The 12790-nt window shown below is 37.3% G+C and overlaps 1 protein-coding gene across 1 annotated transcript; it reads left to right on the top strand.

The window, feature by feature from the left end:
* The first annotated feature begins 1395 nt into the window (after positions 1 to 1395).
* Positions 1396 to 12790, top strand: LOC139164694 (leukocyte elastase inhibitor-like). Its single transcript, XM_070747138.1, has 7 exons — positions 1396 to 1671; positions 3777 to 3954; positions 6287 to 6424; positions 6963 to 7080; positions 7571 to 7713; positions 9015 to 9182; positions 11724 to 12790. The coding sequence occupies exons 1-7, from the start codon at positions 1565 to 1567 to the stop codon at positions 12126 to 12128; spliced, it is 1257 nt and encodes a 418-aa protein (XP_070603239.1). The 5' UTR covers positions 1396 to 1564; the 3' UTR covers positions 12129 to 12790.

The raw sequence follows: 12790 nt of genomic DNA on the forward strand, positions 1-12790 counted from the left end.
ATGGAATTCAGGAGGGGCTGGACGTGGGTCCCTCAAGGCTCTGCAATGACCAAGCTAAGTAAGGGTCAGTGAATTTAATAGTGAAGTAAACTTGGGTCCCTTGCAACTGTTCAATGGCTCTATACCAGTGATGGCGAACCTTTTTTCCCTTGGGTGTCAAAAGAGCATGCATGCCCGCTATCGTGCAAGCATGGGTGCCCACACTCATAATTCAATGCCCAGGGAAGGCGGAAACAGGTTCCCTACCCTCCGGAGGCCCTCTGGAGGCTGGAAATGACCTGTTTCCCAACTTCTGGTGGGCCCACTAGGCTTGTGTTTCACCCTCCCCAGGGACCAAGGGCTTCCCTGCAATGGGGGGAGGGTAAAAATGCCATCCCCCCAGAGGCTCTCTGGAAGCCAAAAACGCCCTCCCAGGGCCTCTGTGAGAGCCAAAAATCAGCTGGCCAGCACACACATGCCTGTTGGAGTTGAGCTGGGGCATCGGCTCACATGCCAGCAGATATGGCTCCACGTGCCACCTGTGGCACCCATGCTATAGGTTCGCCATCACTGCTTTAACTGATTATGTGTTTGACCACACCCTACAGGTCAGTCTACTCATCTCCTACAATCATACTAAGAACGTCTGTGTAGATTCTCAGTCATCCAGGTCATGATTGTCCCAAAGGTGCTTTTTCAAAAGGCACACCAGACTTTGTTTTTCTTTAAAGGTGTTTTGCTTGTCATCCAATAAACTTCTTCAGTTCAGTTACAAAAGTGAATAATTTTCTTGGATGAGAAGTGAATCGTCTTCAAGGAAAAACAAAGCCCAGTTGCCTTTGAAAAAGTACCTTTGGAACACAACAATAATATGAGTCTGCGGAGAGGGGCGGCATACAAATCTAAATAAATAAATAAATAAATAAATAAATAAATGAATGAATGAATGAATGAATGAATGAATGAATGAATGAATGAATGAATGAATGATTGGATAAAGTAGAGAAGGAAGAAGCATAAAGAACATTTAGTACCTTCAGTTATTTATAAAAAATAATAAAGGTGGAATAAAAATGACAAAACAGTGTACCCTAGTAGAGTCTAACTTCTGGAATACAAGATCCCTTTAGCTTCCTTGATGTAATGTACAAATGCTTCAATCCCGTCTTCTAACTAGGATGATTTTCTCTTATCTCAGTCTATCCCTGCAATTTCCCAGTCTCCATCCAGGATTTATCAGGCTTAACTTTTCAAGATTAGTCAAAATTTATACTTGTGTATCAAATTATTATTAGTAGCTGTTGGCTTTTCTGCAAACTATAGAATAGCTAGGAGAGCTATTAAGATAGCTAGAAATTATGTTGCAATGGTATACTTCTGTTTATAGAGCTCCAAGGGAGATTCTGACTGTTTGAAGGGCCACACCCAGGAAACTTAAAGAGATAGTAATGGAGTCTCCACCTCCAGATTACTCTCCTGCCTTCCCAGCCCCTTCCTGCTTCTCTATTAATTATCTCCATCATCCATAGAGAGGTGGAGTGCCTGGAGGCTGTTGAGTCAAACCAAGGAAGACAGTACCCCCAAAATGTTCCTTTTGCTTCTTCCAGGATTTATTGCAGCTTTGACAATGTTTCCCTCCAGCCAGACGTTTACAGTAACTGCCCCACCAGCTCAGGACACTACTTCTGCAAGGTACAACCATTGTTTATTTTTTCTTTGTCCAGCATTTACAAGGTAGTAGGTATTGGTATAAACATGAACATTAGCAAAGCAGGTGCAGGTAAATTAGGCAATAGGACAGTAGGACAGGGATGGTAGGTATAATGATGCGTTTATGCATGCCCCTTGCAGACCTCTTAGGAATGGGGTGAGGTCAACTGTGGATAGTCTAAGGTTAAAGTTTTTGGGGTTTGGGGAAGAAACCACAGAGTCAGGTAGTGCATTCCTAGCATTGATTAATCTGTTGTTGAAGTTGCATTTTCTGCAGTCGAGTTTGGAGTGGTTTACATTAAGTTTGAATCGATAGTGTGCTTGTGCATTGTTGCGGTTGAAGCTGAAGAAATCATTGACAGGTAGGACATTGTGGTAAATGATTTTATGAACCATATTCAGGTCAGATCGAAGGTGATGAAGTTCTAGCCCAAAATTACAAGTTTGATGGAATAAAGTAATCTGTTGTGAGCAGAGGAGTGCAGGAATTTTCTTGTGAAATATTTTGGGACTCTCTCGATTGTATTGATATCTGATATGAGATCCATTGTATATTTATCTTGTTCTAATTCCTGTAGATGCAACAGGTGAGATTGACATAGCTTTATCTTAGGGCTGATTGACAATTTGTTCTGGCTCCCTTAGTTGGGACATTGTTGTGCAAATACTTAGATGTCCTGGTAATAGAGTGACTGGTGCCTTTGCCCCAATGAAAACACCCAATTATAAAAAATTTAGTGGAAGCTACATTGGACATATTGGGAGACAAAATTAAAGTCTTATTGTTCGTAGTATTTGTTAACTAACTCAAAGTCATAAATTGCATCTATAAGTTCAGATTCTCCTAAATGGTTCATTATTCTAGATTGAGATTATGCACTTTTCTAGAACCTATTTCTTAAAAGACACCCTTAGCTTCTCTTTACTGAATTGTTTTTAATACTCTTTCTGTTTGTTTCTTCTTTTACCATAAATATCTGTTTGCTTAATATTGAGTCAGCCTATTTGTAGCAGCGTTGTTACGAAACATGGACTTATCTGAGTTCACAGGATGGAGCTGCATTGTCTGACCGTGGCTACTGCCTGATGCTGCTGTTGCCAGTGTGGTGTATGAGAGAGAAAGAGAGATGGAGAAAGAGAGAGATAGCAAGAGAGTGAGAGAGAAAGATAGACAGAAAGCAAGAGAGAGAAAGAGAGATCTAGACACAGAGAGAGAGAGAAAAAGAGAGAGGGGGAGAGAAAGAGAGAGAAAGAATGCAAGAGAGAGAGATAAAGAAAGCAAGAGAGAAAGAGAGAAAGTAAGCAAGAGAGAGAGAGAGAAAGGGAGTGTGAGAGAGAGAAAGCAAGAGAGAGAGAGAAAGAGAGAAAGAGAAAGAAAGCAAAAGAGAGAAAGAGAGAGAAAGCAAGAGAGAGAAAGCAAGAGAGAGAAAGCAAGAGAGACAAAAAGAGAGAAAGAAAGAATGAGAGAGAAAGCAAGAGAGAGGAAGAGAGAGAAAGAAAGAGTGAGAAAGAAAGCAAGAGAAAGAGAGAGAGAGAAAGAAAGCGGGAGAGAAAGAAAGCAAGAGAGAGAGAGAAGGAGAGGAAGGGAGAGAGAGAGAAAAATGAAAGCAAAAAGGGGAGAAAAAAAGAGAAATGAGAAAATGATTGAGGCAGAGAATGAGAGGAAAGAGAGAGAAACAAAAGAGAGAGAAGTGACTCTTGATTTAAACATATGATAAAAAGCAACCAAAGAATAAGAGACAACCCCCCCCCCCAGCCTTCAACTGTTTTTGGAAATGGTTCAAGAGTGTGTACACACACACACACACACACACACAAGGGGGGAGGAGACAGGGATGGAAAATAGAGGAGAGTGTCTTAGAGTGTCATTTTGTGTCATTTTGGTTGGTGATGTGCTCCAGGATTTTAAATAAAAAATGTGCCGCAGCTCAAAAAAGGTTGAAAATCCCTGCTCTAAATCACATTCCTTAAAGCAAGTAGAATCATTGTTCAAGTATAACAATCAAGTGGAACATGGGTGGGATTTTTTGGTCATCTCATTATTTGGTGTTAATCTATGGTTTATCATACTATATTTTTTCCCCTAGCTTTGAACACATGGCCAACCTTTCTGAAGCAAGCTCCATTTTTGCTGTCAAACTCTTCAGGAAGTTTAGTGAAAAAGATCATGGCAACAACTTGTTTTTTTCTCCTTTGAGTATATATTCTGCACTGCTAATGGTCTCATTGGGTGCCAGACATAACACCGAAAAACAGATGTTAAAGGTATATCAAGTTACAATTTATCAAAGAGGAGAAAAAGGGTTGGCTGTGAGCTGAAAAATGGGAACATCTACAGTGGTACCTCATCATACAAACTTAATTGGTTCCAGGGGGAGGTTCGTAAGGTGAAAAGTTCGTAAGATGAAACAATGTTTCCCATAGGAATCAATGTAAAAGCAAATAATGCGTGCAAATCCTTCAGGAAAATCCCAAACTTTAGAAGGGAGGCGAACAGAGGGCAGGGAGGAGCAGCTAAAGGGGGCGGGTGGAAGAAGCAAGGCTAGGCTAAAGGGTGAGTGGGAAGGAAGAAAGGCAAGGGGGGCGCCCCTCCCTTTTCTTTCTTCAAAAGACACCCTTTCAGTTCCTTTGCAAGCACGTTGTTCTCTGCAAAATGTTTCCTACTCCAAGCAGCCCCTCCCTTTTCTTTCTTCAAAAAAGGGGGAAAAAAGAAACCCCTTCATCCCAGCAGCAGCTGCTTGGGTTCGTAAGGTGAAAATAGTTTGGAAGAAGAGGCAAAAAAATCTTAAACACCGGGTTCGTATCTTGAAAAGTTTGTTAGAAGAGGCGTTCGTAAGATGAGGTACCACTGTATTTTATTTATTTATGAAGTTTACACGATGCCCATTTTGCAATCACATAATTATGCTCAACTAATCAATCATCTGCTCCAAAAAAAGTTCCAAATATGCCTGTCACCTCAACCTGGCAACCTCCTAAGATGCCAATTGTCTGATTAGCTTTTGAAAAATTCAATAAGCACAAGAGGTGACATTGTTATCAAGATTTTTTAACTCTGCTCCCAATTCTTATCCAGATTTGGGATTCTGTTTGCATGTGAATGGGAGCAGCTCCTATTTGCTTGGAATCTAAACAGCATGCATAGGAAGTCTGATAGGGATTCAGCCTTCTGTGTTTGACTTTTTTGAAGCCATTATGGCAATTGCTAACTATGGAAATAGTAATAGCAATAGCATTGAGACTTATATATTATTTCATAGTGCTTTACAGCTCTCTCTAAGGCAGTGTTTTTCAACCAGTGTGCCGGGGCATAATAGTGTGCCATGAGACATGGTCAGGTGTGCCATGGGGAAATTAAACATGGGTTCCCAAACTACCATTCCTGCCAGAATATCCCTTTTGTGTTCATCGAAACAGGCCCAGGTTTCACACTGAGTATAAATACATTTAGAAACTATATTATTATGTATAATATGTACTGTGTTAGAGTATCCTTTTGTGTCATTTTGGTTGGTGGTGTGCCCCAGGATTTTGTAAATGTAAAAAATGTGCTGTGGCTCAAAAAAGGTTGAAAATCACTGCTCTAAGGAGCTTACAGACTCAGCAAATTCTCCCCCTTCTCCCCCAAAAAATCTGGGTCTTCATTTTACCAACCGGGATGGCGCAGAAGGTAGAGTGCTGTACTGCAGGCCACTGAAGCTGACTGTAGATCCGAAGGTCAGCAGTTCAAATCTCATCACCGGCTCAAGGTTGACTCAGCCTTCCATCCTTCCAAGGTGGGAAAAATGAGGACCCGAATTGTGGGGGCAATATGCTGGCTCTGTTAAAAAGTGCTATTGCTAACTTGTTGTAAGCCGCCCTGAGTCTAAGGAGAAGGGCGGCATAAAAATTGAATAAATAAATAATAATAATAATAAATAACCTCAGAAGGATGGAAGGCTGAGTCAACTTTGAGCCGTTCAGAATTGAACTCCTGAACTGAGCAGTGAGTTCGCCTTCAATACTGCAGTCTAACTACTGCACCACCACAGTTTAGAAAATGGTATTATTTCAGACAAAAATCCTTAACCTGAAGTCCCAGGGTTTGAAAAATCATTTTGCTGGATCCTAAAGATACCCTTCACCACAATTACTCCCAAATCAGGACAAATTAATGATATGATGTGGTAGGAAAAACATGTCACCTCCAGTTTAAGTCCTAACATTGATCTCATTTTCTTTTAAATAAAAGTAACTCCGAACTTGAGGAACGAGGAACTCAGGTCTGGGCTCTGGTTTTCTTCAGTGGTGCTTTGCATGTGTAGAAGCTAAAAATTAAACGCCATAGGCACTACCAACAGAACCAGCTTGGGGATGTGGCTGGTCTGGGTTTGTACCAGTTCCAGCAACGCAGGTGGCCAAGTTACTACTGGCTTTATATAACTGGTCTGAACCGGGAGGAACCCACCTCAGGGAGAGATGGACACAGAATGTTGGTTCTGGCAGACGTTTGTAGAGATTATATGAAATGTGTGAAGTTTTCCAAGGTCTGTTATTGTTATTATCCATTTTGAATTGATGTCAAACTTAATTTAATTAACCATATATCATATTATAGGTGCTATCTGTATCCAAAGATGAAACGGTTCACCAAAGATTTGAGAAACTTATTTCTGATCTCAACAAACCAGATGCCAATTATAGCCTCTGTCTAGTCAACCGGCTCTTTGGAGAAACATCATATGATTTTCGTGCAGTAAGTTACATACAAGTTGGAGGACTGGCTGGAAACAACCATAAATGCTCTGTTTGTTCTAATGTTTGCCTAGCTCACTGCAATTGCAGTTTGGCTCCACTAAAGTGCTAAATATTCCTATAATTTTACTTGATTCACTGAATTATCGAAAGGAGAAATTAAAAAGTCTAGCTGCTTTTACTGAGAATGTTACAGGAACACCCAACAGGATATTCCTAAATACAGAACTTTTAAATAAAACCATAAATAGAACCACATGATCCATATTTTCTGGGTATGTTTTTGAATAAACTATGTTATCTTAGGTTAATTCCATACCAGTTCCAAATATCTGATATACTTTTTCTAGGCTGTATTAACTATCTAATATCACTGGCTGGCTTTAGGTAATATTCAGTGTAATAATAAATAAATAAATAAATAAATAAATAAATAAATAAATAATGTTTCCAGATAGTTAATTTGTAGAAAAATGAGCCAAAATCAATTCATGTTCTTTATACTTGCTTCTGTAATTGAAATGCCATTGTTTCTTTAGTCGTTTATAGAATCCATTCAGAGATTCTACCATGCAGGTCTGGAGAAACTTAACTTCAAACAAGCTTCAGAAGATTCAAGAAGACATATAAATGATTGGGTGAAAGAAAAAACATCAGGTGAGAATGATAATAACAGTTAATCAGTAGCTGCATTAAGACATGCAATATTGTGTGTGTGCAAGGCAGGCAAACCCTCCATAGTTATTCATTACTTGCTATATAGAAGCCCATGAAACCTCAGGTGAAATTCTGGTCATGAATAAATGATTGGTTTTATTGATCGATATGTCTGAGCATACTTCCATTATTTAACTTGCCTATTGTTTAACTTGTATGTGTGTGGTGACCATAGTAAGTAATAATATAAGATGGGTAACTATATAAATGTTAAGGGGGGGTGGATGGATGGAGTTTGGACTGACCCTGAGGAAGCAAAAGTTATATTGCATCCTCACCAGAGGAACTCTCTAGGTGGTCACTGAAGAGAGAGATCTAATAATTTAATTAAAATGATGAGCGAGAGGGAGAGAGGGAGAGAGAGGGAGGGAGAATGTTAACATGTATCTTTATCAATTAAAGCAGTTTTTTTTAAAAAAAACTTTCAAAGGAAAAATTCAGGATCTGCTTGCCCCTGGAATAATTGATCCGCTTACAAAACTGGTTTCGGTGAATGCTATCTATTTCAAGGGAAACTGGGCAGATCAGTTCGACAAAAATAACACACAGGAACAGCCATTCTGGATTAACAAGGTATTCATTTATTAACTCATTAAAGGAGACATTCTGAATATTTTAAACTGTGTTATTCTGAAGCAAGTGTGGAATTACATTTTATGGATCTTCATGGAAATAGACGAATCATGAAGATCAGTCACCTTCAGTCCTTCAGACTTTTCAGTCATTGAAACTTTTTGTGTAGGGATTTCTAGTTCATCATCACTCCCGCTAATTCTATGTGATTAACCACGATAACTACGGAGTGGTGAGTGAATATATTTGCTGAGTACAGTATAGTGTTCTTTTATATACCTGAAAGTATTCGATGGAGAAGAAACAGCATAATATTTTTCTATGTTGCTTTCTACAAAGAAGGCTAGTTTTATTATTTGTTTGTTTGTTTTTTAAATTTTATTTTACTTTACTTTACTTTACTTTACTTTATTATTTTATTTTATTTTATTTTATTTTATTTTATTTTATTTTATTTTATTTTATTTTATTTTATTTTATTTTATTTTATTTTATTTTATTTTATTTTATTTTATTTTATTTTATTTTATTTTATTTTATTTTATTTTATTTTATTTTATTTTATTTTATTTTATTTTATTTTATTTTATTTTATTTTATTTTATTTTATTTTATTTTATTTTATTTTATTTTATTTTATTTTATTTTATTTTATTTTATTTTATTTTATTTATTTGATTTTTATGCTGCCCTTCTCCTTAGACTCAGGGCGACTTACAACATGTTAGCAATAGCACTTTTTAACAGAGCCAGCATATTGTCCCCACAATCCAGGTCTTCATTTTACCCACCTCGGAAGGATGGAAGGCTGAGTCAATCTTGAGCCGGTGATGAGATTTGAAGTGCTGACCTACAGATCTTCAGTCAGCTTTAGTAGCCTGCAATTCTGCACTCTACCTGCTGCGCCAACTCGGCTCTTTTGATGTTATAAATACTGGTATCTGTTCATTTGAGAAAATTGCTGATTAAAAAACAACTGACCAGTGTTACATTGCATTCTTTTGCTCACAGAATTAATAATTCAATTTTCTAAAACTCATAATCTTTAAATCTAATCCCTAATATTCTAAAATTATTCAAATTCTGTGAAAAGTAAAAGATTGCTATGTATAAAGATTGAAGAATCTGGTGGATTGCTGAGACATGATAAACACTCATATAAACTCTCAGTTTGATCTAAAAACTCAAAGCAAAAGATGAAAGATTTAAGCAGAAAAGATTTAAAAACCCTAAGACTAAATACATAATAGAATTATTCATATCCATTTTTTGAAAGATTTCTTCTAACATACATTTTGTAGAATGAAAGTAAACCAGTGCAGATGATGTTCATTAGTACAAAATACAATGTGGCCTACATACCGGACTATCGGACTTCAGTTCTTGAGATTCCATATACTGATAAAAAGATGAGCATGACCATTCTGCTCCCTGATCAGATTGAAGATAACTCTACTGGATTGGAAAAGGTGAGTTTTTCTTTCACGAAACATGATTTAAGCCCTTGTCAGTCTGAAAACATCTCTGATACAAGCTGTATGCTGCCCTTTTTAGTACTGAAGCTTGGCTTTCTGCAATTATTATTATTTTATTATTATTATTTATTAGATTTGTATGCCGCCCCTCTCTGCAGACTTAATTACAGTTACTACTATTCAATTGAGTTGTATTTTTTCTGTCAACTCACCCTGCCCCTCCAGGGGGCATATTCCCCGAGATAGATAGATAGATAGATAGATAGATAGATAGATAGATAGATAGATAGATAGATAGATAGATAGATAGATAGATAGATTAGATAGATAGATAGATAGATAGATAGATAGATAGATAGATAGATAGATAGCTAGATTAGATTAGATTAGATAGATAGATAGATAGATAGATAGATAGATAGATAGATAGATTAGATAGATAGATAGATAGATAGATAGATAGATAGATTAGATAGATAGATTAGATAGATAGATAGATAGACAGACAGACAAATTAATTAATTAATTAATTAATTCAAGGCAGTTAAATTTTTATAGCCGACAAACTATATTCTACATGTGTAACATATTTTTTCTGATAATGAAAAGGAAGGGAGACTAGTATTGATCAATTCCAAGCTATTTTGCTCTCATCAGCTAGCCACTACCCTTACCGGGATTTGAACCTGAGGAGTTTGCTTATAAGGCAGTAGCCTTATAATACAGGAAAAAAGCATATAACTCTTCCCTGGTACAAACTGAGAGGAGGAGAACCTGTGGTCTAGAGGTTAAAGCTACTGCCTTACAGGCAGACAAATTCAGCAGCATTATATAAGATCAACTATGTCTTCAATGGGGATTTTAATACTCTGACGAAGTAACAAAAGCTATGTAATTTTGGTAGTTTTAAATAATTGTTAAAAAAAATTAGTAGTTTTAAATAAATGTTAAACGTTCCACAGATTGGGATGGCTGTTGCTTCTTCATTTATAAATATACCTGGAACTCGCATTTTTAGAACAATTTTATACATACATACATACATACATACATACGTACATGTGTATATATGTTTTTGTAGATTTTCACAGGTACAGGTATGAAGGTCTTGGCATATTCGGGTTTCTTCCTGTGTAGGATTGAGATATTTCTGGCGACGTTTTGACGAGGTTCCACTCGTCATATTCAGGCTGGTGCTTCTGTCTCTGTTCTGTGTTCGTCCTACAAGGACAGAAGCACCAGCCTGAAGATGACGAGTGGGACCTCATCGAAATATCGCCAGAAATATCTCAATCCTACACGAGAAGAAACCCGAATATGCCAAGACCTTCATATATGTGTGTGTGTGTGTGTGTGTGTGTGTGTGTGTATAAAATTGTCCTAAAAATGGGAGTTCCAGGTATATTTATAAATGGAGAGGCAACAGCCATCCCATTCTCCAGAAAGTTTAATACTTATTATTATATTATAATAATAGTAGTATTATTATACTACTATTATATATATTGCTCAAAAAATAAAGGGAAATGAAACTGTCCACTTAGGAAGCAACACTGATTGACAATAAATTTCACATGTTGTCAGCACATTCAAGTTTATGCAGAAAAATGTATTCAATGAGAATATTTCATTCATTCAGACCTAGGATATGTTCTTTGAGTGTCCCCCCCCCCTTTTTTTGAGCAATTTATTTATGTAACATATTTGGACAGAAAATACACGCGCACACACTTATATAGATAAAGAGTAGGGTAGTATCAAGGTAGTGGTAGGGGGGAGACTGGATGGATGCATCCTGCAGCAGCCTGCTGGCCAAAATGGGGCACGTGGGGGCTGCACACATGGCCCTCTGAGCCCTATTTTGGCCAGCAGAGTGTTGCAAGATGCTGTCCAGGCTAAAAATGGGGCAGAGGAGGCCCCATGCATCCCCCCCCTTTTTTTGCTTTGGCTTTACAGAGGCATCATGGGCTGCTCCTTTGCTATTTGCAGGATGGTTTCGTGGGCCAGATTTAAGCACCCTGCAGTGCGCATCCGGCCCCTAAGCCTTGAGTTTGACAGCCCTGAACTAGTGACTCTGCCAGGGGGGATCTGCTTTGTATTCCACATGTTTGTTAAATAATCTATTGAGTAAGAAATTGATTTGCTTTGAACACATTACCTCAATTTATAATCCTATTTTTTCTCTTGGATCTAAGATCTACATTATTATTGTGACTTTCAGGAGTTTTATTTCACTATGAACACCTGCATCATATTTGTGTTAATATCAGGATACATCATAGTGTCGTGTAACCAGGAATTTGACACACCCCTAGCTTTTTCAATTTATGTATAGTTTGTCTGGATTGTATGATTGTTTTTTATAAGGGTTTTTTAAAATTGTTTTTAATATTGGATTTGTATATGTACGGCTTGTTGTGAGCTTCTCCAAGTCCTTGGAGAGGGGCAGCATACAAATCTAATATATTATTATTATTATTATTATTATTATTATTATTATTAATTTCTCTTTCATTGCTTTTCATCTTATTTTAGCTGGAGAGAGAAATTACACATGAGAAACTCATGGACTGGATCAATCCAAAGAACATGTTCCTAAGAAAAGTTGACCTCTCCCTCCCCAAATTTAAACTGGAAGAAAAATATGACCTGAAGCCTATTCTGAGAAGCATGGGAATGACAGATGCATTTGACGAGGGCAAGGCAGACTTCTCTGGAATGTCAACTAACAATGATTTAGTCATATCTGAAATTGTTCACCAATCATTTGTGGAAGTCGATGAAGAAGGCACTGAGGCAGCTGCTGCCACTGGTGTAATAACGGTAGTCAAGACTGCAGCTCTTGCAATTAAATTCAAAAGTGACCATCCATTCATCTTTGTTATTAAAGACCGATCTACAAACCGCATCTTGTTCATGGGTAAATATGCTTCTCCATAATGGGTGCATCCAGAATATGTTGGTACAGTGGCTTTGACCCTTAATTCCTCAACATATTTCTTCATTAAACCAAGTTGTACTGAGCTTTCATTATAACTGTCACTATCACACTTACCATCTTCTCTGTAATTAGGATAGAGATAGTTACTTTATAATACTCCATAATACTGTATTTCACTTCTTTCTTTCCACAATTATTTTTAATCTGGTCCAGAAAATAAGTTTTTAGTACAAGTGTTCTGACTGGTAGATATAATCCTGCCAAATTGTTCTCTTTCTATAGGAATATGGGCTGTGGGGGAATGGTTGCTAAGCATGAATCAAGGTATTACAACACAGATGCAACTATGTATTTGTCCTGTGCACATTTCCATGTTATGATAAAAGAACAATCAGCTCAGCTTCCATTGTGACATCATGTTTTGTTATTTGGTTGATGTCATGGCGAGTTGAAGATGCTGCTGCTTCGCTTATCATAGCAAATGTGCACATTGCTAGAATGAGCACATATATATATAGAGAGAGATATTTGTGATCATCATTTAATCCAGCAGTTTGATTCTACGTAACTCAAATATCTACAAATGATATGTACCTTATATAATACTTATTTGCTGCAATCCTTCATGTAATCAAAACTGAAATAAAAGAGCATTTGAATA

This window comes from Erythrolamprus reginae, chromosome 3, assembly GCF_031021105.1.
Source record: "Erythrolamprus reginae isolate rEryReg1 chromosome 3, rEryReg1.hap1, whole genome shotgun sequence".
Taxonomy (NCBI): domain Eukaryota; kingdom Metazoa; phylum Chordata; class Lepidosauria; order Squamata; family Dipsadidae; genus Erythrolamprus; species Erythrolamprus reginae.